The 23,413-nt window shown below is 35.6% G+C and overlaps 1 protein-coding gene across 1 annotated transcript in view; it reads right to left on the minus strand.

Moving 5' to 3' along the window:
- Positions 1–12,856, minus strand: part of LOC124236360 (cytochrome P450 2C21-like) — a 66,488-nt gene extending 53,632 nt beyond the window's left edge. Inside the window, exons 1-4 of the mRNA XM_046655318.1 lie at positions 12,836–12,856; positions 5,107–5,183; positions 3,830–4,204; positions 1,204–1,366 (exon numbers count right to left, since the gene is read on the minus strand). Coding sequence (XP_046511274.1) covers positions 1,204–1,208 — 5 coding nt within the window. The 5' untranslated portion in view covers positions 1,209–1,366; positions 3,830–4,204; positions 5,107–5,183; positions 12,836–12,856. The remainder of the gene's footprint in view (positions 1–1,203; positions 1,367–3,829; positions 4,205–5,106; positions 5,184–12,835) is intronic.
- Between the last annotated feature and the right edge of the window lie 10,557 nt (positions 12,857–23,413).

Consider the following 23,413-nt stretch of genomic DNA (forward strand, 5'->3'; position numbering starts at 1 on the left):
GATGAGATGTGTTTTCTGGAGGATGCATATTGTTGGGTATTGTTTTTTAATCAATCCAGCCATTCTGTCTTTTGATTGGTGAGTTCAGTGCATTTAAATTCGCAGTGGTTATTGATATTTGAGGGCTTAGTACTACAATTTTATCTCTTGTTTTCTAGTTCTTTATTTTTATTGTTTCTTTCTCCTTGTATTTCTATCTGCCATTTCAATTTGGTGATTCTCTGTGATGGTTTTCTCTTTATTTATGATTTGTGACTCCACTCTGATTTTTTGTTTTGTGGTTAGCATGAGGTTTTCATAAATGAGATATTCCTTTTTCTGAAGCCTTATATCTCCATTAGCCTATGCAGGTTCCATCCCTTTCCTCTTCCTCTTCTATGTTTTGTTGTCACAAATTATTCTTATTTGTGTTTTGAACAAATTGAAGTAGTTATACTTATTTTTCATGTTTTTTTTTCTTTTTATCTTTTTGGTTTAATAAAATGTTTGCTAACTTATTCTGACATATAACTGAAATTTTCAAAATTTTCTGTCTATGTACTGGCTCAGGATTTGTAAACATTTTCCTTTTTCTTTCAGGTAGGAGGGTTCCCTTCAACATTTCTTGTAGGGCACGCCTAGTGGAACACAGCTTATCAATTCATATGGGATGTAGCAAAAGCAGTACTAAGAGGGAAATGTATAGCAATACAGTCCTACCTCAACAAACAAGAAAAATCTGCAACAAGTAATCTTAAACCACACCTAAGAGAACTAGAAAAAGAAGGAAGGAGACCTACACAGTCTGTAGAAGGAGAGAAATACTAAACATCAGAGCAGAAATAAATGAAATAGAGACCAAAAAAAAAAAAAAAGCAATAGAAAGGATCAATGAAGCTAAGAGGTGGTTCTTGGAGAGGGTAAACAAAATTGACAAACCCTTTGCCAGACTCACTAAGAAAAAAAGATTCAAATAAATAAAATCAGAAGTGAAAGAGGAGAATTACAATGGATACCACATCTCCTTCCATTTCTTCCCATTGCTGAATGCTATTCCTATCTGAGGGAAAAGAGGGACTAGAAGGGAGATTCTCCACAAGGAAGAGGAAGCAGATACTTGGCAGCCTTGGAGCTGGGCAAAGCTCTGCTGAGGAGATCCTTAAATTCATATTTTCCATCCTCCCCACCCCATTGCCAATGCTGACCATGAACACACACACTTACCACATCCTCTCTTAGCTCTTTCACTCACTGAGAAATGACCTCTTACAGAAAACTCCTCTCTCAGATAAATCTGGGCTTCCTTTACTGCTTCATGTCCATGCAGCACCACCGTGGGGCCCAAGCCCAAATTCTGAGTGAACACAGGGCCATACAATATTGAGAGCTTGGAAGTGGAAAGAAAATGCAAATATTAGCAAAAGAAGTCAATCTGCATGATTCAGACTTACATTATCATCATATATTTTATGTTTCTATTCAGCCATCACAGCTTTAAATACTTCCGAATTTCATTCATGAATGTGATTATTATTATAGCTGCTACATATGAATGGCCTATGATGTGCCATGCAATGACCTAGGCCGTCAGCACACAGATTATATAATCTTCACGTTGACACATTCACAAGTTTATTTGCTCTGTTTTACAAATAAAGAAACTGAAATCATAGAATTACAAATTCTTTTGCATGTACGATGGCTAAAAAAATAGAAGATACAAATTTGGACTTCTCTTTCATCAATATCTGGTGCTTGAACAATTTATCAGTCTGAATGCCTCCCATGTTTGGAACAATATGAGGCTGATTGCTTCAGGATCACCTGTAGAACTCTAACCATGGGAATTCAGATTTAGTAGTGTTGTAATGAATACTAGAACTCTATATTTTTAAAAATGAGCCCAAATGATTCTAACACCCACTCCAATTTGAAACCAGTGGCATTACAAACACAGAAGGAGAACAAGCATCACAAAGAGAGTGCCAGAAACATGCACCATCTCACGGACAAACAATTTCTTTTATCCTGCAGCATTCATAGGGTACAGACAGCAGCTTTGTGAAAATCCAAAAGGACTCTGTGACCACTCAAGAGATCCTCAATGATTATTTCTTTCATTCATTTATGCTGATCCTGAGCCCATAGCTATTTCTTAAAATTAGACATAATTTTCTTCTTCAGGGAAGTTTAATTTCCGTGATTCGTCAGAACAAAATCTATACCTCATAAAGCAGATAGCTTTTTTTCTTCATTTTTTATGGTGAGGTAGATTGACCCTGAGCTAACATCTGTTGCCAATTGAACTCTTTTTTTTTCTTCCCAAAACCCTGGTACATAGTTGTAGGTCATTCTAGTTGTTCTATGTGGGATGCTGCCACAGCATGGCCTGATGAGTGCTGTGTAGGTCCACACCCAGGACCCAAAACAGCAAACCCCATATCTCCAAAGCAGAGCATGTGAAGTTAAACACTCAGCCCAGGGCCAGCCCCAGATAACCTCTTGAATGAAATCTCTAATCACAAAACACTTCCATTACCATTTGCCTTCAGAAAAAAATCAAAACAAATGACTATGAAACAATTAAGAGCAGCAGCACTCCAGATATTTGCCACGTTATTATTTTGATCCTGTCTTACAATAAATCAAATATTTCTCTTCTCCCAAAATGCATTACTTCATTCCACAATATGACAAAGGCAAATTAAAGAAACAGTGAAATTGTTGAAATACACAAGGAGTCTTTTCTGTACAATGATCTATTTTAATCATTTGCCACTAGGAATACATGTTATTTAAAAGGATGTGTCAATTTACCTATGGTTGCAAGCTACAGAGGGAGCATAAAGCATATTTACGTTGATTAAAGATTTCCTGATGTCCTTAACATCTAACTGTAGGATATTTCCAATAGTAGGGAGAGGAGGGGGGCCAGGCAGGAGCTTCCCTTTCCTGGAGCTCTGGTTCCAGAGTGAAAGAAGCAGGAGAGACAGAGACCAGATCTATTGTCACTTCTTAGTCAGACAACTGGGAGCCTGAAATCCAATGCTTTTATAACACGTCCTGCTAATTCAACATGTGCCACTCTGAGGTATAAAGTGACCTATCAATCAGCTAGGTCAACTCTAATGCCTTCTGAGTGGACTTTTGGTCCACTGATAAAGATAAAAACAAAGTGTTCTTTAGCCTTGCTTTTCTTTCCAATCTCTTATCTTTGAGATTCTGGGATAGGGCCCAAGAAGTGATAATTAAAACACAAACACAAAAACCCTCAGTTCGTTTCAAGTACAGCCCGAATTAAGAACCACTGAAGTAAGTGATTTGATCCAAAATATTGCTCAATATTCTGGATTCTCAGACTGATGACCAGTTGGAAAATTAGAACTTTAGAGGAAATAAGTGCATTCTATTTCTTACATATAAAAAATTTTACCTTGTAATGTTTTATCAAAGACTAAGATACTTTGTCCTTGAAAATGGAAGTCTTTTAAATATTTTAATATACTGTACTAACATTATAGCTGCCTAAACATAAAATAGCTAGCATAACTCACATCTGGAATAACCAACATATATCAGGTCATTATCTAAGTCAATATACACACCTTTTACTATTAAGCCCCCTAAAAATCACAGGAGAATGAAGTCTATTAATTTTTATTTCTAAAATGGATAAAGGGAGACTCTGGAATCACACAGCTCATAGGCGGCAGGCCTGAGATTAGAACTGAGACCTCTGATGCCCACTGTGGTGCACTATGGCTTACACCACAGCTGCCTCAACAACAATTTAAGAAAAGGGAAAAAAACCCTCGAAGTACCAATTAGTTTGAATTTACACCTCACTGACCTTGTTCACAAAAGAACAGGCTTCACATCAAATAGATGTCCCTTATATGATGCCAAGGATAAAAGGGCCATAGAGTCTCCACTCTCTCTATCACTGCAGAAGTGAAACATGTTCAGTGTAACTGAGGGAAGAGCCAATCCATGAAATTTAGAGGGAGCAGGTCTTGAGAAAGTATGGCTTCCCCCGCCTCACAGTCACCTCTAGAAACAGCTGCTTCTGTTGCTTTTTTGGACTGTCATTGTCAGAAATAATGAAATGAAGTAGAGTCAGCAGATGGCGATTGTAGACAGAACAAAAAGCGTGGCTTCAGTGAAGGATGAGAGGCAGGGACTTCATTAAATAGACCCACAGCACGAACCACCACAAAATGCCGTCCTGCCAAGAGAAAATATTTAGTGGTCATGAGGATCTAAATATCACTAGAATGATATAAATTGTAGATAACTAAGGGCAATGTTTATTCAAAGGCATGTTCTGTCAAGATATCATTGTATTTGTTCTAAATTGATTAGTGTAGTTATTTCTAAGCTCTTTTAGGAAGGGAAAAATTAAGATTTGTCAAAACCCTAGTTATAAAATAGTTTAGTTCTCACATTTACAGGGAGACTGACAAAAAAATTTCACACCATAATAAGCGTTTGGTTCTCTAAATTATCTTTGATGAAGGTAAAATTACTCCCATTTTAATGATGAGGAAGCTGGCTTTGGACTTTGAGCATCTTGGTCAAGGACACACAGTCTGCAGGTGGTAGAGTTCAAGCCCCACATCCCCTGAGTCCTGCATGCTATCTCCAAGCAAAACATTGAGTTCAGGCAAGTTCCCCAACAATTACTGAGTGTGGACTATGATTCAGTATTATCTGATTCACTCTAAAAAGTGATATTAAAAATCAACATTAATTTAGTTAATAATTACAGCAACTACTGATTAAACTAGGTTAGAACTTGAGTGAGTCCAGGTCTCATTAAACCCTTTGTCTACAACAAAGAGAAACAGTAATTTTCTGCTTGACTCACATAGATGTAAACTCTAAGAGATATTCACTAGCTCAGTCGCTCTCTTTAGAATAATCATTTTATTCCCAAAGCAGCAAGTATCTCTTCCCTGCTCCTCATTCTCTCTACTGAGGCTCCTCCCTGGCCCTTTCTTTGAAAGGCCATAGAATGAAGACTCCGTAGATAATTTGAAGAAAGAAGATATCTCTGAGGAAATCTAGTCTAATCATTATTTTTAGGAACGATCAATTTTTAAATCAGTGAAGTGAAATGTCACCAACCTTCAAGACCTTGCCTTAGAATCCAGGTTTCCCCATTCCAGGTCAGTGATTTCTCATGTTGAAGAGATTTCCCATTGCTGATCAAATGGATGGACAGGGGAGCATCAGTATAAAGCCCTCTACAGTCACAGAGTGATGCAAACTTTGAGTTGGCTAGAGTTGTGGATTAGAGCTATTATATATATATTTTTTTAATTAATAGACTATTTTTTAGAGCAGTTTTAGGTTCACAGCAAAATTAAGCAGAAAGTCCCCACATACTCCATCCCACACTCACACAAAGGATCTCCCACCACCATCGTCCCACAACAGAATGGAACATTTGTTACAATTGATAACCCATCATCAAGACATCACTATTAACAAAAGACCACACTATACATTAGGGTTCACTTTTTGTGTTCTACATTCTATGGGTTTGGAAAAATATACACTGACATTTATCCACCCTTATAGTATTATACACAATAATTTCACTGCCTTAAAAATCACATCCCAGTGTGATGTCAGCATCAGGATGGAGTGAGCTTTCCAAGTAGTCTCTCCCCTCCACCGTACAATGAAAAAGACATTCATACTCCATCAGAGGATATTCAAACACAACACAAAAGACGTCTGAGAGACACACATAGGCATACAACAGAGGGCAGAGAGGCTGGACCCACCCCCCCACAGAAGAGGTGGAATGAGGTAAGAGACAACTTCATTCCCTCCCTGAAAGACTGGGATGCAGGACCAGGGGCAGCCTCCGAGAGGGAAGGAATGGGGGAGGGGATGTTCCTTCATGGGAACTTCAAAGATCCCTGAGGGCTCTTGCAACCTAGGTGAAAGCCCCTGCCGAGGTGAAAGCTAACATGTGGGCAACCTCATCAAGCCAACAACCCAGGAGAGAAGATAGCAAGGGCAGAACAAGAAAACCCCGAGAGCAAGTAGAAGAAATAGCCCCTCCCCCCACCCACCAAGCACCAGCTCCAGTGCGTGGGATGCCAACAGAATGCAAAGGGTTCAGAATATGCCTCTCTTGACCCCCACCCAGTGCCAAGAGGCAGTAACTGTGACCAAATAATACTATGATGCACAAAAACACAGCCAAGCCCTCTAGCAGTATCAAAAATTATATTAAATATCCAAACCAGTGAGAAAATGACAAGTACCCAGGAATCAGTCTTGAGGACACAGAAACATGTAATCTAGATGACAGAGAATCCAACATAGCTGTAGTGAAAAACCTCAATGAGTTAAAAGAATGTAGAGAAACAATTCAACAAGTACAGGAGCTACTTCACAAAAGAGATTGAAACTATAAAGAAGAATCAGTCAGAAATATTGGAGATGAAAGACACAATGGAAGAGAAAAAACAAAATATGGATTCCCTGAATGCTCAAGCAACATCATAGAGGGTTAATAAGCATAATTGAGGATAGACATGTTGAAATGCTCCAGATACAGGAGGAGAGAGAACTAAGACTAAAAAGAAATCAAGAAAATCTCTGAGAACTATCTGACTCAATTAGGAAATGCAACATAAGAATTATAGGTATTCAAGAGTGAGAAGAGAAGGAGAATGGAGCAGAAAGCTTGTTCGAAGAAATAATAGCAGGGAACTTCTGAAACCTGGGGAAGGAGATGGAAATCCATGTGGAAGAGGTTACAAGACCTCCTAAATATGTCAATGTAAAAAGACCTACTCCAAGGCATATAGTAGTGAAACTGGCTAAAGTAAATGACAAAGAAAAAATACTAAGGGCAGTAAGGCAGAAGAAAATAACCTACAAAGGAACCCCTATCAGGCTTTCAGCAGATTTCTCTGCATAAACTTTACAGGCTAGGAGAAACTGGAATGACATATTCAAATCATTGAAGGACAAAAACTTTCAGTCAAGAACACACTATCCAGTGAAAATATCATTCAGATATGATGGAGAAATAAAAGCTTTCCAAGATAAACAAAAGCTAAGGGAGTTCAAGTCACAAGACTCCCTCCCCTACAAGAAATCCTCAAGAAGGCCCTCATACCTTAAAAAAAAAGGAGAAAGGGGTTACAAAGCATGGAGTAAGGAGAAAAATTGGTAGAGAAAATCAGAAAATTGTAGCTATAGATCAGAACAAGTTAGCAAATACTCAAGAATAGCATTAAAGATAAAGGGAAGGAAAACAACAAAAACAAAGATAGTCTTGTCATTTTAACCACAAACTGACAACACAAGATGGAATAAGATGTGACAAAAACAACTTAGGAGGGGAAGAGGAAAGGGATGGAATTGGCTTAGTCTAAGGAAATAAAGAGCCATCAGAAAATGGACTATCTCATCTATGAGATTTTGAATACATGGTAACCACTAAACAAAAAAGAACAGAGACAAAAATAATAAATAAGGAGAAAACAAAGAAACACAACATTTAAAACTGCATAAGTCAATTGGTAGACCAAAATAGACAGGACAAGAAACAAAGGAAATGCAGGAGAACCAGTAAAAGAGTGAGAAAATGGCATCAGTAAGGCCTCATATATTGATAATCACCCTAAACATAAATGGAATTAATTCTCCAATAAAAAGGCATAGAGTGGCAAAATGGATTAAAGAACAAGATCCAACAATATGCTGCCTCCAGGAAACACATCTCAGCTCCAACGACAAATGCAGGCTCAGAGTGAAGGGATGGAAGATGATTCTCCAAGCTAATGGCAAACGAGAAAGCAAGTGTCTGAACATTTCTATAAGACAAAGTAGACTCCAAGATAAGACAGGTAAAGAGAGACAAAGAAGGGCAGTATATAATGATTATAAAGACACTCCACCAAGAAGACATAACACTTATAAATATATTTGCACCCAACACAGGAGCACCAAAGTACATAAAGCAAGTATTAACAAACCTAAAACAAGATATTGATAATAACACAATAATAGTAGGGGAGCTCTACACTCCACACACAGCAGTGGATAGATCATCCAGGCAAAAAATCAGCAAGGAGACAGTGGGCTTAAACGAAAAGCTAGACCAGTTGGACTTGATAGACATATATAGAACACTCCATCCAAAAACAGCAGAGTACACACTCTCCTCAAGTGTGCACAAAATTTTCTCAAGGATAGACAATATGTTGGGAAACAAGACAAGCCTCAGTAAATTTAAGAAGATTGAAATAATAACAAGCATCTTTTCTGATCACAACACATGAAGCTAGAAATTAATTACAAGAAAAAAGCTGAGAAAAGGACAAAGATGTGGAGACTAAACAACAGATTATTGAACAAGCAATGGATCATTAAGGAAATTAAAGGAGAAATCAAAAAACATCTGGAGACAAATGAAAATGAAAGCATACTGCACCAACTCATATGGGATGCAGCAAAAGCCATATTAAGAGGGAAATTCAGCACAATCCAGGCTCAACTTAACAAAGAAGAAAAATATCAAATAAGCAATTTCAAACTACACCTAACTGAGTCAGAAAAAGAAAAACAAATAAAGCCCAAAGTCAGCAGAAGGAGAGAGAGAATAAAAATCAGAGCAGAAATAAATACTATTGCAAGAAAAAATGCAGTACAAGGGATCAATGCACCAAAGAGATGGTTCTTTGAGAAGATTAAAAAAATGGAAAAACCCCTAGCCAGAAGTACAAAGAAAAAAAGAGAGAAACCACAGATAAATAAAATTAGAAATGAAAGAGGAGAAATAACAACAGATACCACAGAAATACAACGAATTATAAGAGAATACTACAAAAAGCTGTATGAAAACAAAATGGACAATGTAGAGGAAATGGATAAAGTCTTAGACTCTTACAACCCCCCAAAGCTGAACCAAAAAGAAAAAGGTAATCTGAATAGACCAATCACAAGTAAAGAGATTGAAATAGTAATCAAAAGCATCCCAAAAAATAAAAGCCCAGGACCAGACAGTTTCCCTGGAGAATTATACCAAACTTTCAGAGAGGATTTAATGCCTATCCTTCTCAAGCTATTCCAAAAAATTAGGGAAGATGGAACACTTCCTAACACATTCTATGAGGCCAACATCACTCTGATATGAAGGCCTGACAAGGACAGCACAAAAAAGGAGAACTACAGGCCAATATCGCTCATGAACATAGATGCAAAAGTCCTCAACAAAATTTTGGCAACCCAGATACAGCAATACATCAAAAAGATCATACAGCATGATCAAGTGGGGTTTATACCAGGGACACAGGGATGGTTCGACATCTGCTAATCAATCAACGTGATACACCACATTAACAAAATGAGGAATAAAAACCACATGATGATCTCAATAGATGCAGAGAAAGCATTTGACAAGATTCAAAAGCAATTTATGATAAAAACTCTTAACAAAATGGGGGTAGAAAGAAAGTACCTCAACATAATAAAGACCATACATGACAAACCCACAGCCAACATCATACTCAATGGGAAAACACTGAACGCCATCCCTCTGAGAACAGGAACAAGATGAGGATGCCCACTATCACCACTCTTATTCAACATAGTACTGGTGGTTTTGGCCAGAACAAATAGGCAAGAGAAAGGAATAAAAGGAACCCAAATATGGAGTGGAGAAGTGAAACTTTCGATGTTTGGAGATGACATGATCTTATATATAGAAAACCCTAAAGAATCCATCAGAAAACTATTAGGAGTAATTAACAACTACAGTAAAGTTGCAGGGTACAAAACCAACTTACAAAATCAGTTGTATTTCTATAGTCTAAAAATGAACATACAGAAAGAGAATTCAAGAATCCAATTCCATTTACAATTGCAACAAACAGAATAAAGTGTCTAGAAATAAATTTAACCAAGGAGGTGAAGGACTTATACAATGAAAACTATAAGACATTATTGAAAGAAATAGATGATGACATAAAGAGATGGAAAGAGAGTCCATGCACACAGATTAGAAGAATAAGCATAGTTAAAATGGCCATACTACCCAAAACAGTCTACAGATTCAATGCAATCCCAATCAGAATCCAAACGACATTCTTCACAGAAATAGAACAAAGAATCCTAAAATTCATATGGGGCAACCAAAGACCCCAAATTGCTAAAGCAATCCTGAGAAAAAAGAACAAAGCTGGAGGCATCACAATCCCTGACTTCAAAATGTACTACAAAGCCATAGTTATCAAAACAGAATGGAACTGGTACAAAAACAGGCACACAGATCAGTGGAACAGAACTGAAAGCCCAGAAATAAAACCTCATATCTACGGAGAGTTAATCTACGACAAAGGTACCAAGAACACACAATGAAGAAAAGATAGTCTCTTCAATAAACGGTGTTGGGAAAACTGCACCACTACACGCAAAAGAATGAAAGCAGACCATTATCTCATGCCATACAAAAAAATAAACTCAGAATGCATCAAAGACTTGAAGATAAGTCCTGAAAACATAAAACTCCTGGAAGATAATAGAGGTAGTACACTCTCACATTGAACTTAAAAGGATCTTTTCAAATACCGTGTCTTCTCAGACGAGGGAAACAAAAGAAAAAGTAAGCAAGTGGGACTTCATCAGACTAAAGAGCTTCTTGAAGCCAAAAGAAACTAGGATCAAAACAAAAATACAACCCACCAATTAAGAGAAAATAGTTGCAAATCATAGATCCCACAAGGGATTAATCTCCTTAATATAGAAGGAACTCACACAAATGAACAACAAAAAAAAACCAGCCTGATCAAAAAATGGACGGAGGATATGAACATTTTTCCAAAGAAGACATACAGATGGCCAATAAACACATGAAAAGATGTCACTAATCATCAGGGAAATCCAAATCAAAACTACACTAAGATACCACCTTACACCTGTTAAAATGGGTGTAATCACTAAGTCTAAAAACAAATTTTGGAGAGGGTGTGGAGAAAGGGAACTCTCATACACTGCTGGTGGGAATGCAAACTGATGCAGCCACTATGGAAAACAGTACGGAGATTTCTCAAAAAACTAAAAGTATAAATACCATATGACCCATCTATCCCACTACTATCTACCCAAACAACTTGAAATCAACAATCCAAAGTAAGACATGTACCCCTATGTTCGTTGCAGTACAACAAATGATTGGATAAAGAAGATGTGGTGTATATTTATACAATGGAATACTACTCAGCCGTAAAAAAGACAAAGCCATCTCACTTGCAACAACATGGATGGATCTGGAGGGAATTACGCCAAGTGAAATAAGCCAGAATGAGAAAGACAAACACCCTATGATTTCACTCATACGTGGAATATAAATAAACACATGGGCAAAGAAAACAGTTCAGTGACTACCAATGGAAGATGGGTGGGGGGTGGGCGCAGGGGTGAAGGGGAGCATTTATGTGGTGACAGACAAGAAATAATGTACAACTGAAATTTCACAATGATATAAACTATTATGAACTCAATTAAAAAATTTTAATTTTTTAAGAAATCTCCTCCCCTGTGCTTCACCTATTCATTGCTCCCTCCCTCAAATGCTTGGCAACTGCTGATCCTTTTATTATCTCCATAGTTTTGCCTTTTCCTAAATGTCATATAGTTGAAGTCGTACAATATATAGTCTTCTCAGATTAACTTCTTTCACTTAGTAACATGCATTAAAAGATCCTCCACGCCTTTTCATAACTTGATAGCTCATTTATTTTTAGTACTGTATAATACTCCATTGTATAGTTGTGCCATGGTTTACTTATTAATTCACCTACTGAAAGAGATCTTGGTTGCTTCCAAGCTTTGTCCATTTGGATGAAGCTTCAATAAAAATTCATGTGCAGGACTTTGTGTTCTCAAATCATTTGGGTAATACCAAGGAGTGTGATTGCTGGATCATGTGGTAAAATTATGTTTAGTTTTTAAAGAAATTCTCAAACTGTTTTTCAAGCTGGCTGTACCATTTTGCATTCCCACCAGCAATTCATAAGAGTTCTTGTTTCACATCTTGTCAACATTTCGTGTGGCCAGTGCTTCAAATTTTAGCCACTCTATAATTATGTTTCAATATTTCACTGTTGATTAATTTTGAATTCCCTAATGATGGATGATGAACATCTTTTCACATGCATATTTCTGATCTGCATATCTTCTTCAATAAAATGTTTGTTAGATTTTTTGGCCATTTTTCACTTGGGTTATTCATTTTCTTACTGTTGAAATTGTGGACTTTTAAAGTTTCTTTGCGTATTTTTTATAACAGTCCTTTACCTAATATGATTTTGCAACCATTTTCTCCCAGTTTGGGACTTGTCTTACCATTCTATTGATGATGTCTTTCACAGAGTAGAAATTATTTAATTTTAATGAAGTCTAATTTATCAATTCTCTTTTTTTTTCATAGATATTAGGTTTTGTATATCACCAGACATCAGCAAGATGGGAGAATAGAAGATCTCCCATTCATATCCCAGCAAAGAAACAATAATTTATCAGCAATCCATGCACAAAACTGCCTTTGTAGGAGCTTTAGGATCCAGGAAGGAGAGTGCAGGACCCCAGTGTAGCTAAAGGCCAAAGAAGGCTATTTTGAGAAGGCAGGCCTGCAACCAGGATGCAGGCTTGCCAACCGTGGTCTTGACAACAGATCCTAAAACAGCACCATTCCCCTGTGGACTCAGCTGGAGCCCCATTAGCATTGACCCTACCACCAGCACTGTCCACCAAGGACAAGCTGACAACCACAGACCTTAGTGCAGACCCAGCAGTAATCATGACAAGAGGCTCCAGCCTCACTCACCTGAGACCAGAGACGCAATCCCATCAGCCTGGGACCAAACAGTAGATATTTACCCATTGAAACCAGTCTGTAAAGACTACAATAGATATCTGTTACTTCAAATGAATAGATACAAATACAAGGCTACGCAGTTCCTAAAAAAATCAGTCAAATTTAACACCACCAAAGGAAACTAATAAGCTCCAATAACCAATCAAAATAAATAGAGATCTATGAATTGTCTGGAAAGGATTCAAAATAATCATCTTAATTAATCTAAATAAAATGCAAGAGAACACATACGGCTAAACAAAACAGGAAAAGAATACATGAACAAAATGAGAAGTTTAATAATGAAATAGAATTCATAAAAAATAACCAAACAGAAGTCCTTGAACTGAAGAGTATAATGACTGAACTGAAAATTTCAACAGAGAGTTTCAAGGCAGACACTATTATGCATAAAAAAGAATCGGCAAACTTGAAATGAAACACTTGAAATTAGATGGTTAGAGGAACAAAAAGAAAAAAGAATGATGCGCCCAACATAGGAGAACCTAAATATATAAAGCAAATATTAACAAATCTAAAGGGAGAAATAGCAATATAATAACAGTAGAGGGTTTCAATAACCCATTTTCATCAAAGGATATATTATCCAAACAAAAAATCAGTAAAGAAACTCTGGACTTAACTGACACATTAGACAAGACAGACTTAAAACATATTTACAAAACATTCCACTCAAGGCAACAGAATACATATCCTTTTCAAGCACACATAGAACATTCTCCAGACTAGACCATATATTAGGCCACAAAATGTCTTAATATATTTAAGAAGATTAAAATCAAATCAGGACAAATAGCACGAAACTGGAAATGAATTATAAGACGAAAACTGGAAAATTCAACAGTATGTGGAGATTACAAAAAATGCTACTGAACAACCAATGAGGCAGAGATGAAATTAATAGAGAAATTTTTAAAATCTTCACACAAAGGAAAACGGAAATATAACATACCTTTCTTGAGTTTTTTTTGTTTTTGTTTTTGTTTTTTAAAGATTTTATTTTTTTCCTTTTTCTCCCCAAGATGCCCCGGTACGGAGTTGTATATTCTTCATTGTGGGTCCTTCTAGTTGTGGCATGTGGGATGCTGCCTCAGTGTGGTTTGATGAGCAGTGCCATGTGTGCGCCCAGGATTAGAACCAACGAAACACTGGGCTGCCTGTAGCGGAACGCGCGAACTTAACCACTCGGCCATGGGGCCAGCCCCAACATACTTTTCTTGTTTTACTTTGCTTTACTAATTGTTTTATAACCACAGCAAATTAGTAAAGAGAATTCCTTGTAAAAATTACAGAATAAAAGTTTAAAGGTTGAAGTGTTTCCTTAGACAAGGCTGAAAATTTCATTCTCTGCTATAAGGAATTTAGGCTGCAGTCACAGTTTTTGGATATATCTATGGGTGTATGGCACAAAACTTACGGGATGCAGAAAAAGTAGTTCTAAGAGGATAGTCCATAGTGATAACCGCCTAATTTAAGAAATAAGAATATTTCAAATAAACAAAATAAATTTAGACACCAAGAAACTAGGAAAAGAAAAAGAAACTAAGCCCAAAGTTAGTAGACAGAAGGAAATAACAAAGGTGAGAGTGAAAATGAATAAAATACAGAGTAAAAGACAATAGAGATAATAACGAAACTGACAGTGGATGTTTTGAAAAGGTAAACAAAATACACAAACCTTTAGCTAGACTCTCAAGAAAAAGAAGAGAGGACTCAAATAAACAAAATCAGAAATGGAAGAGGAGATATTACTACTGACACAGAAATACAAAAGATTATAAGAGACTACTATGAACAATCACATACCAGCAAAGTGGCCAACCTAGAAGAAATGGATAAATTCCTAGAAACATATAACCTACTAAGACTGACTCATGAAGAAATACAAAATCTGAACAGACCAATTACTGGTAGGGAGATTGAATCAATAATCAAAAACCTCCAAAAATACAGCACGGTGACTATAGTTAATAACACTATATTGCATACTCCAAAGTTGCTGCAAGAGTAGATCTTAAAAGTTCTCACCATAAGAAAGAAAAATTTTGTAGCTATGTGCAGTGACAGTTGTTAACTAGACTTATTCTGATGATCATTTGGCAATATATACAAGTATCAACTTATTATTTTTATTCACTCGAAACTAATATAATGTTATATGCCAATTATATCTCAATTAAAAAAATTTAAAAACAAAGTAAATGAGCTCACCTAAGTAGTTGGTACTGGATTTTTATAAGAATTTTATAAAAGTAGGTACAACATAACATAACTATTGAGAAGACTTATTTTTCCTTTCTTTCTTTCTGCTCTGGGATCAATGCTTTCTGTGTATTGTTTGAGCAAAGCAGAACTTAAATTCATTTTTCACAACATATTTTCTTAGATTTCACCCAAAGATTAAAGCTAACCTCAACAGATGTATACATCTGTAAAACAAAAATAAATGTACAGAATCAATATCAGAATATTTTTACGTGGAATTTTCCTAGGACTAAAACCAAATATGTAAATAGTTTCTTGATTTTTTTTAATATGAACAGACTTTTTCATGATTCTTTGTTAACAAAGAATTCTCAGTTCCACATTCTCGTCCATTCCACTATTTCTATTTTTTTAATTGAGCTACAAAAAAATGAAGGACACAAAGTATATAAATCAATGTGATGTAAAATCACTTCTGACATTATTCCCAACATACTAGAAGGATCCATTGTGCCTCTTCCCTGTCACAGGTTGCAAAGAAAACCACAAATTCTGACTTCTGTCACTATAATTTAATCTCTTCTTTAATTTTTTATAAATGAGATTGTAAGGATGGATTCTCTGTGTTGGCTTCTTTTGTTAATCATTGTGACTGTGGGTTTCATTCATACTTGCATGTAGCAGCAATTGCAGTTTTTTGTTGGTACATAATCAATTATATGAACCTACCACAATATATGTATCCATTCTACTGTTGATGGGCAATTGAGTTGTTTTCAATCTGGACAATGAGAAAAAAAAGCCACTATGAGCATTCTTGGACATATCTCTTAATAGAAATACACATTCAATCCTCTTGAGTGTTTAACTAGGAGTGGAATTACTGAGTCACAGGATAGAAATATATTCTGAGTAGACATTGTCAAAAAGTTATGCAAACGGGTTGAAATTTCTGGCTATTTTTAAAATTAGGTAGGTTCCCAGGATGATTGTCTGTAAGACAAGGAAAAAAATAAACCAACCTCCCAACATACAAAACTCCTGGACCAAATGGCTTCACTGGTAAGTACTGCGAAACACTTAGTGAAGAATTAATACCAATCCTTCTCAAACACTTCCAAAAAATAGAAGAGGAGGGAACACTTCCAAACTCATTTTGCAAGCCCAGCACTAGCTTGATAGCAAAACCAGACAAGGACATCACAAGAAAAGAAAGTTGTAGGGCAATATCCTTGATAAACAAAGATGCAAAAACCCTCAACAAAATATTATCCAACTGAATTCAACAATACCTGAAAAGGATCATACACCATGATCAAGTCAGATTTACTCCAGGGATGCAAGGGTGGTTCAACATCTGCAAATCAATCAACATATGATCCTTTCAACAGCTACAGGAAAACCATTTGATAAAATTCAAATTTGTATTCTTGATAAGAACTCTCAACAAAGTGGCTACAGAGAGAATGTACCTGAACATTACAAAGGCTATATATGACAAGCCCACCTCTAACATCATGTTCAGCAGTGAAACACTAAAACTTTTCCCCTAAGATTAAGGATAAGACAAGGTTGCCACTCTCATCACTTTTATTCAACATGGTGCTGCAAGTTCTAGTGAGAACAATTTGGCAAGAAAAACAAATGAAAGGCATCCAAATAGGAAAGGAAAAAGCCAAACTCTCTCTCTTTGCAGATGACATGACATTATATAGAGAACATCCTAAAGACTCCACCAAAAAACTGTCAGAACAAATGAATGATTCAGTAAAGTTGCAGGATACAAAATGAGTATGCAAAAATCAGTTGTGTTTTTACACACTATCAGTAAGTTATCAGCAAGAGAAATTAAGAAAAGAATCCAATTTGCAATTTCACCAAACAGAATAAAATACCTAGGAATAAATTTAACCAAGCTGGTGAAAAATGTGTACCCTGAAGCTATGAGCTATTGTTGAAATAAATGGAAGACACAAATTAATGAAAAGATATTTCTTGTTCATGGACTAAAAGAATTAATATTGCTATAATGTTCATATTACCCAAAACAATCCATAGATTCAAGGTAATTCCTATCAAAATTCCAATGGCTTTTTTCACAGAAATAGAACAAGCAATTCTAAAATTTGTAGAGAAGCATTATGACCCCAAATAGCCAAAGCAATTGAGAAAGAAGACCAAAGATGGAGGCATCACAATTCCTGATTTCAAGCTATACTACAAAGCTATTTAATCAAAGCGGTCTGTTATTGACATAAAGACAGACATAAATTGGGGCCGGCTCAGTGGTACAGCGCTTAAGTTCACACATTCCACTTCAGCGGCCTGGGATTTGCCAGTTTGGATACCAGCTGTGGACCTACGCACTGTTTGTCAAGCCATGCTGTGGCAGGCGTCCCACATATAAAGTAGAAGATGACGGGCATAGATTTTAGCTCAGGGCCAGTCCTCCTCAGCAAAAAAGAGGAAGATTGGCAGCAGATATTAGCTCAGGGCTAATCTTCCTCAAAAAAAAGAAGACACAACTCAATGGAACAGAATAGAGAGCCCAGCAATAAACCTACACATATACAGTCAATGATTCATGATGAGGGAGCCAAGAAAATATTGTGTTGAAAAAACAGTCTGTTCAATAAATGGTGTTGGGAAAACTGGACAGCCACAAGCCAAAGAATGAAACTGGACAACTATCTTACACAACACACAAAAATCAACTCAAAATTGGTTAAATACTTGAAGGTAAGAGCTAGAAGATAGGGGATATGCTCCTTGACATTGGTCTTGGCAATGATTTTTTGGATTTGACACCAAAATAAAAGGCAACTAAAGGCAATATAAATAAGTGGGACTCCATCAAAATAAAAAGCTTCTGTACACCGAAAGAAACCATTATCAAAATGAAAAGGCAATCTACAGAATAGGAGAAAATATTTGCAAAATAAAGGATTCATATCCCAAATATATAAAGAACTCATACAATTAATAGGGGAAAAAATCCAATTAAAAAATGGGAAGATAATCTGAATAGACATTTTTCCAAAAAGGACATCCAAATAGCCAGCAGGTACATGAAAAGTTGCTCAACATCACTAATCATCAGGTAAATGCAAATCAAAACCACAATCAGTTATCATCTCACACTGTTATGATGGCTGTTATCAAAAAGTCAAAAGATAAGTGCTGGCAAGAAAGTGGAAAAAAGGAAACATATACTGTTGGTCGGAATGCAAGTTGTTACAATTAGGATGGAATACAGTATGGAGGCTCCACAAAAAATTAAAAATAGAACTCCCATATAATCCATCAATCCTACCTCTGAGCATATATCCAAAGAAAATGAAATCAGTGTCTCAAAGAGATGTCTACATTCCCGTGTTCATTGCAGCATTATTCACAATAGCCAAGGTATGGAAACAACCTAAGTCTGCTGATGAATGAAAGGATAAAGAAAATACAATATAATGTATAGTAGAATATTATTTAACCATAAGAAAGGAAATCCTGCCATTTGTGATGATGTGGATGAAACTGCAGGGATTATACTGAATTAAATATCTCACAAAGGGAAATAGAAATACTATATGGTATCACTTCTCTGTGAAATATTAAAAAAAAAAGTTGAAATCACAGAAACACAATATAGAACGGTGGTTGCCAGGGCTGAGGGTGGGGGAAATGGGGAGATATTAGTCAAAGGGTACAAACTTTGCATTATAACCTAAATGAGTTCTAGAGATCTAGATCGACAACATGGTGACTATAGTTAATAATACTTTATCATATACCTGAAATTTCCTGAGAGTAGATCTTAAGTGTTCTCACCACACCAAAAAAACAAAAAAATGAACTATGAGGTGATGGATATGTTAATTAACTTGATTGTGGTAATCATTCACAATGTATATCAAAACATCATATTGTATCAAATATATACAATTTTTATGTCAATTATACCACATAAAGCTGGAAAAATAAAATAAAACTTTTATTTAATATTTTTTAATATTTTCTGTTTTTTATGCTGGCATTATTTATCTTTCCATTTATATTTCTATAAATATTTTCATCACACTTGCTATATTTCCACTCTCAGGTAATTCTAACATTTGGATTTAACAGATTTTTATTTCTATGGTCTACTCTTTATTCTCATATCTTTGTAAGTATCTTGTTTTCTGTAGGTCTGTTTATTTGATTTATCTTTTGCTCTGTTGAAATATAAAACCCATCCAGTAAACTGCATTAATTTTCAGTATATGTTTTGGTGACTTTTTACATATGTATACACCTTCATAATATATACATATGCATACACCTTCATAAGCACCGTCCACATCGAGATCTAGAACATTTTCCAACATCCCAGGAGACTCTCTCATGGCCTTTTCCAGTCCATTCATCCTAGAGAATAAACCACTATTCTGAATTCTATCAACGAAGGCTAGTTTTGCCTATTCTAGAAATGTACAAAAATATAATCTTACAGAATGTATTTTTTGATGTCTGCTCTTTCATTCAACCTTATACCTATGAGATTAATGGATGTTTCCACAAGTAGTAGTGGTTTGTTCTTTTTTATTGATAGTAGTATTCCACTGTATGAAAATGACATGATATGTTTGTCCACTGTAAATTTAATAGACGTTGGGTTGGTTCCAGTGTGGGGCTACTAAAGAAAGCCATTGTGAATACTCTTGTTCAGGTCTTTTCTTTGATGTGTGCATATGTTCTCTGGGATATACAACTGAGAGTAAAGTCCCTGGTCTCTAGGGGTAGGCACGTGTCTACATTTAGGACATATAGTCAAACACTTCAGAGTTTTGAAACAAGTTATACCCCACCAGCAATATACGAGAGTTCCAATTGTAGCACATTCTCACAAACATGGGATTTTCAGGATTTTTTTTTCCATTTTGATAGGTATGTAATAGTAATTCATTTGTTGTTTTAATTTTTATTTCCAATATAACTAATAAAGTTGAGTACCTTTCTCATGACCACATGGATATTCTCTTCTATGAAGTGATTGTTCAAACATTTTGACAGTTTAAAAAATATTTGGGTGCCTTTTTTTTCTCAAGTTCTTTATATAACCTGGATATAGGTGCTTCCATGGATATATCTACTGCAAATACTTCTCCCAGTCTGTAGTTTACCTTTTGACTACATTAAATGATATATTTTGATGGATATGACTTTAAATATTAATTTAAATAAAGACCTATTTATCAATCTCCTGTAATAAGTGATTTCTGTAACCTATTTTTAAAAATTATCTGTTTGTAGAGTTCAAGGCCATAAAGACTTGCTCTTATGTTTTACACTAGAGGCTTTATAGTTTTATTACTCACATTTCTATCTATGACCCATCTCAAATTACTGTTTGTAAACAACTTGTAGGAAACTAGTTGCATTTTCTTCCAACTGACTATTCACTTTATTTAGCATCAATTATTGAGATTATCCTTTTCCTACTAAATTAAGTAGCACTCTCATTTGATTGTATAGGTGTGAGTCTGTTTCTAAACTCGATTCTATTCCATTCCAATTTGCTATCCATGTGCCTATCCCACATTGTCCTAAATGCTATAGCTTTAAAGTAAGTCTTTATACTTGATATGTAAGTCCTCCGTCTTTCTACTCCTTCTTCTTCTTCTTCTTCTTCAATGCTATATTGAGTATAATAGCTTCATTGCATTTCCACACAGGTTTTCCAATCAATTGGTCGATTCCCACAGAAATTCTGATAAGACTTTGATTGAGAATTCATTAACTTTATAGTGAGCTTTGGGAACTGACACCTTAAGAATATTAATTTTTTTCGACTTATGAACATGGTATAACTCTCAATGTATTTGAGTATTCTTTCGCTTCTCCCAGCAATGTTCTGTAGTTTGTAGTGTTGAGGTGTTGCACATTATACAACAGACATATTTGTAGTAATTTGAGAGGGTTTTAGGTTATTTTAAATGGTTATTTTAATAATATCATCATTTAATTATTTCTTGATAGTGTAGAGAAATTCATTTTTGTATTAACCTTGTAGCCAATTCCTATAGCCACACTTCTTTACCATCAGAAGTTAATTCTATTCAGCTACACATTTACACCCTCCAGACCTAAATAGAATATTCTTAGCAGTTTATTTTCTTTATTTTTCTTTCATGACTACTCTGAAATAATTCTGTGAAGTTTCTGTTCTTTGTCCTGTGCACCCACTAAAGCCTTTGCTCAGTTAGCCTAGTGCTCATCCACTAGCTGGACAGATATTTCCTTAGTAGTCTAGAACCAATAAATCTCTTTGTCTTTATAAGATGCTCAGTGTGTATGTCAGAACATGCCTTCAACACTCATCCAGGCAGTTTAGAATTCTGCCTTAGCCTTCACTTCCTGCTTACACAGGGCCTTAAGGTTAACCAGATGTGAGAGCTTAGGGTCTTCTCAGGTCTTTCTGAGCATGTATGGACTTGTAATGTCTCGATAATATGTCAGAGTTTTTCAAAGCCTCTTATGAATATCTCATTCTGAAGCTTTTCCTTTTAAGCTTTTTAGTTGGTCTACTGATTTCCCCCAACTGTTTCCCATAGCTTCAGGCATCCACTTTCTCGAAAAATTGCCTCTAATTGTTTTCAACAAATTCTTCTGGGGAAAATGCTGTTTTTACTGGGTAAGCTCATAATCAGATCAAATAAAGACAACCCTGCATGTGAGGTGTTCCAGGGAACCACAAGGCAGGTCAAATAATAATTCTTTGGGAATAGGGCTTTGAAGGAGCTCCAACTCCATTCTGCCATCTCCAGTGGCTGTTAGACTGCTGCTTTTCACCATCATTATGGGCTATATCTTTTCAAGTTACCTCATGGCAGGAGAGACAAAAGAAGGGAATAAGGCAAGTTAAAACACCAGAGTTCACTGTTCTTACTGAGATTTATCCATTTTACTTGAATAAACATTCTGCAGATTGATGTAAGCCTTTGGCTAATTTCAAGAGTTCTGAAAAGTTGATCTGATAATTTTTGCCTGTGCTCTCATTGTTTTATGTTGGAATTTTCACATGTCACTACTTCACACAATTTTGTTGACATCTTTCAGTCTCATATTGAATAAAAGTAATGAGAGTGTATATCCTTACTATTTTCAAACTTATGGGGATAGGGTTTAATATTTCATCATTATATAAACATTGTCTAGGATTTTGGAGATATCCTTTTTCAGATTTAGGAAATCCTATACTATTCTCAATTTGTTAGAGTGTTGAGCTTTATCAATTTTTTGTACATTTATTGAGAAGATCACATGTTTCTCAGTTGCATTTTTATCTTTATTGTGTCCTACACATTGTACAATAAATAATGCACTGATAATTTGAGGCTATAAATGGCATTACCTTTCTCCAGCCAAAAGGATGCTTCCAGCAAGCAGAAAACATTTAGGCGTGAATCAATGTAATGCAAACAGTGATTGAAATTCTTTACAGCAGGACTGTAGTCATAAGGATTCTTCAACTTCAGGCTGATTCCTAACCTTTGGTTGCAGACTTTCACTGTTACCTTCAGGCTTCAACTGAAGTCAATATGTTTACTTGGTCTTTCCTACTTGGCTGACTCTAAACTCCATTTTTTTTCCTACTAGCCCTGGGGATGTGCCAAAAACTTTTTTCAGGTTCTAAAGCTCCTATGTGAGATTTTATAATCAGCCTTTCAGCCTCTCAGCTCTTGATTTCAAATGAGCAATCAACTCAAGGGTAAAATCACATCAAAAAGCATTCTTCCCAATATGGATTTCCCAAATGCTGTTATCTTGTCCCCACAAATCTTCACAATTTTTATCACTTTCCCATGCTTAAAAACAAATATTAGTGTAAATATATGTGTGTATATGTGTATGTGATGTCAGAGAGAGAGAGATACAAAGGTGTAGATGCTATTTATAGAAATTTCTGGTCATTGCAATGAAATATTATTTGCAGATGGTAGGACTTCCTACTTGAAAAAATCCATGATAGGTAATTAAAATTATTAAATCTACAAAAAAAATTGCCCTCAGTATAAGAGTTTGGTCAATAGTGTTTCTATTACACTCATGACAGAAAAGTAAACATATATAATTTTTAGTGCAATATTCTTCATATATATCTATGAAAAATAAATGTGCACATATATGTGCAGCCATATCACATCTAGGAAACTATCGTAAAGAAGTAGCACAGGAATAATAAAAGATATATGCACATAATAGCATGTAACAAAAGTTCAAAAGTTGCAAAATTTCAAAAATAATCTAAACAACCTTGGATAGTGAGATCATTTTAAAATTATTATG

Source organism: Equus quagga, chromosome 2 (assembly GCF_021613505.1).
Source record: "Equus quagga isolate Etosha38 chromosome 2, UCLA_HA_Equagga_1.0, whole genome shotgun sequence".
NCBI classification, from domain to species: domain Eukaryota; kingdom Metazoa; phylum Chordata; class Mammalia; order Perissodactyla; family Equidae; genus Equus; species Equus quagga.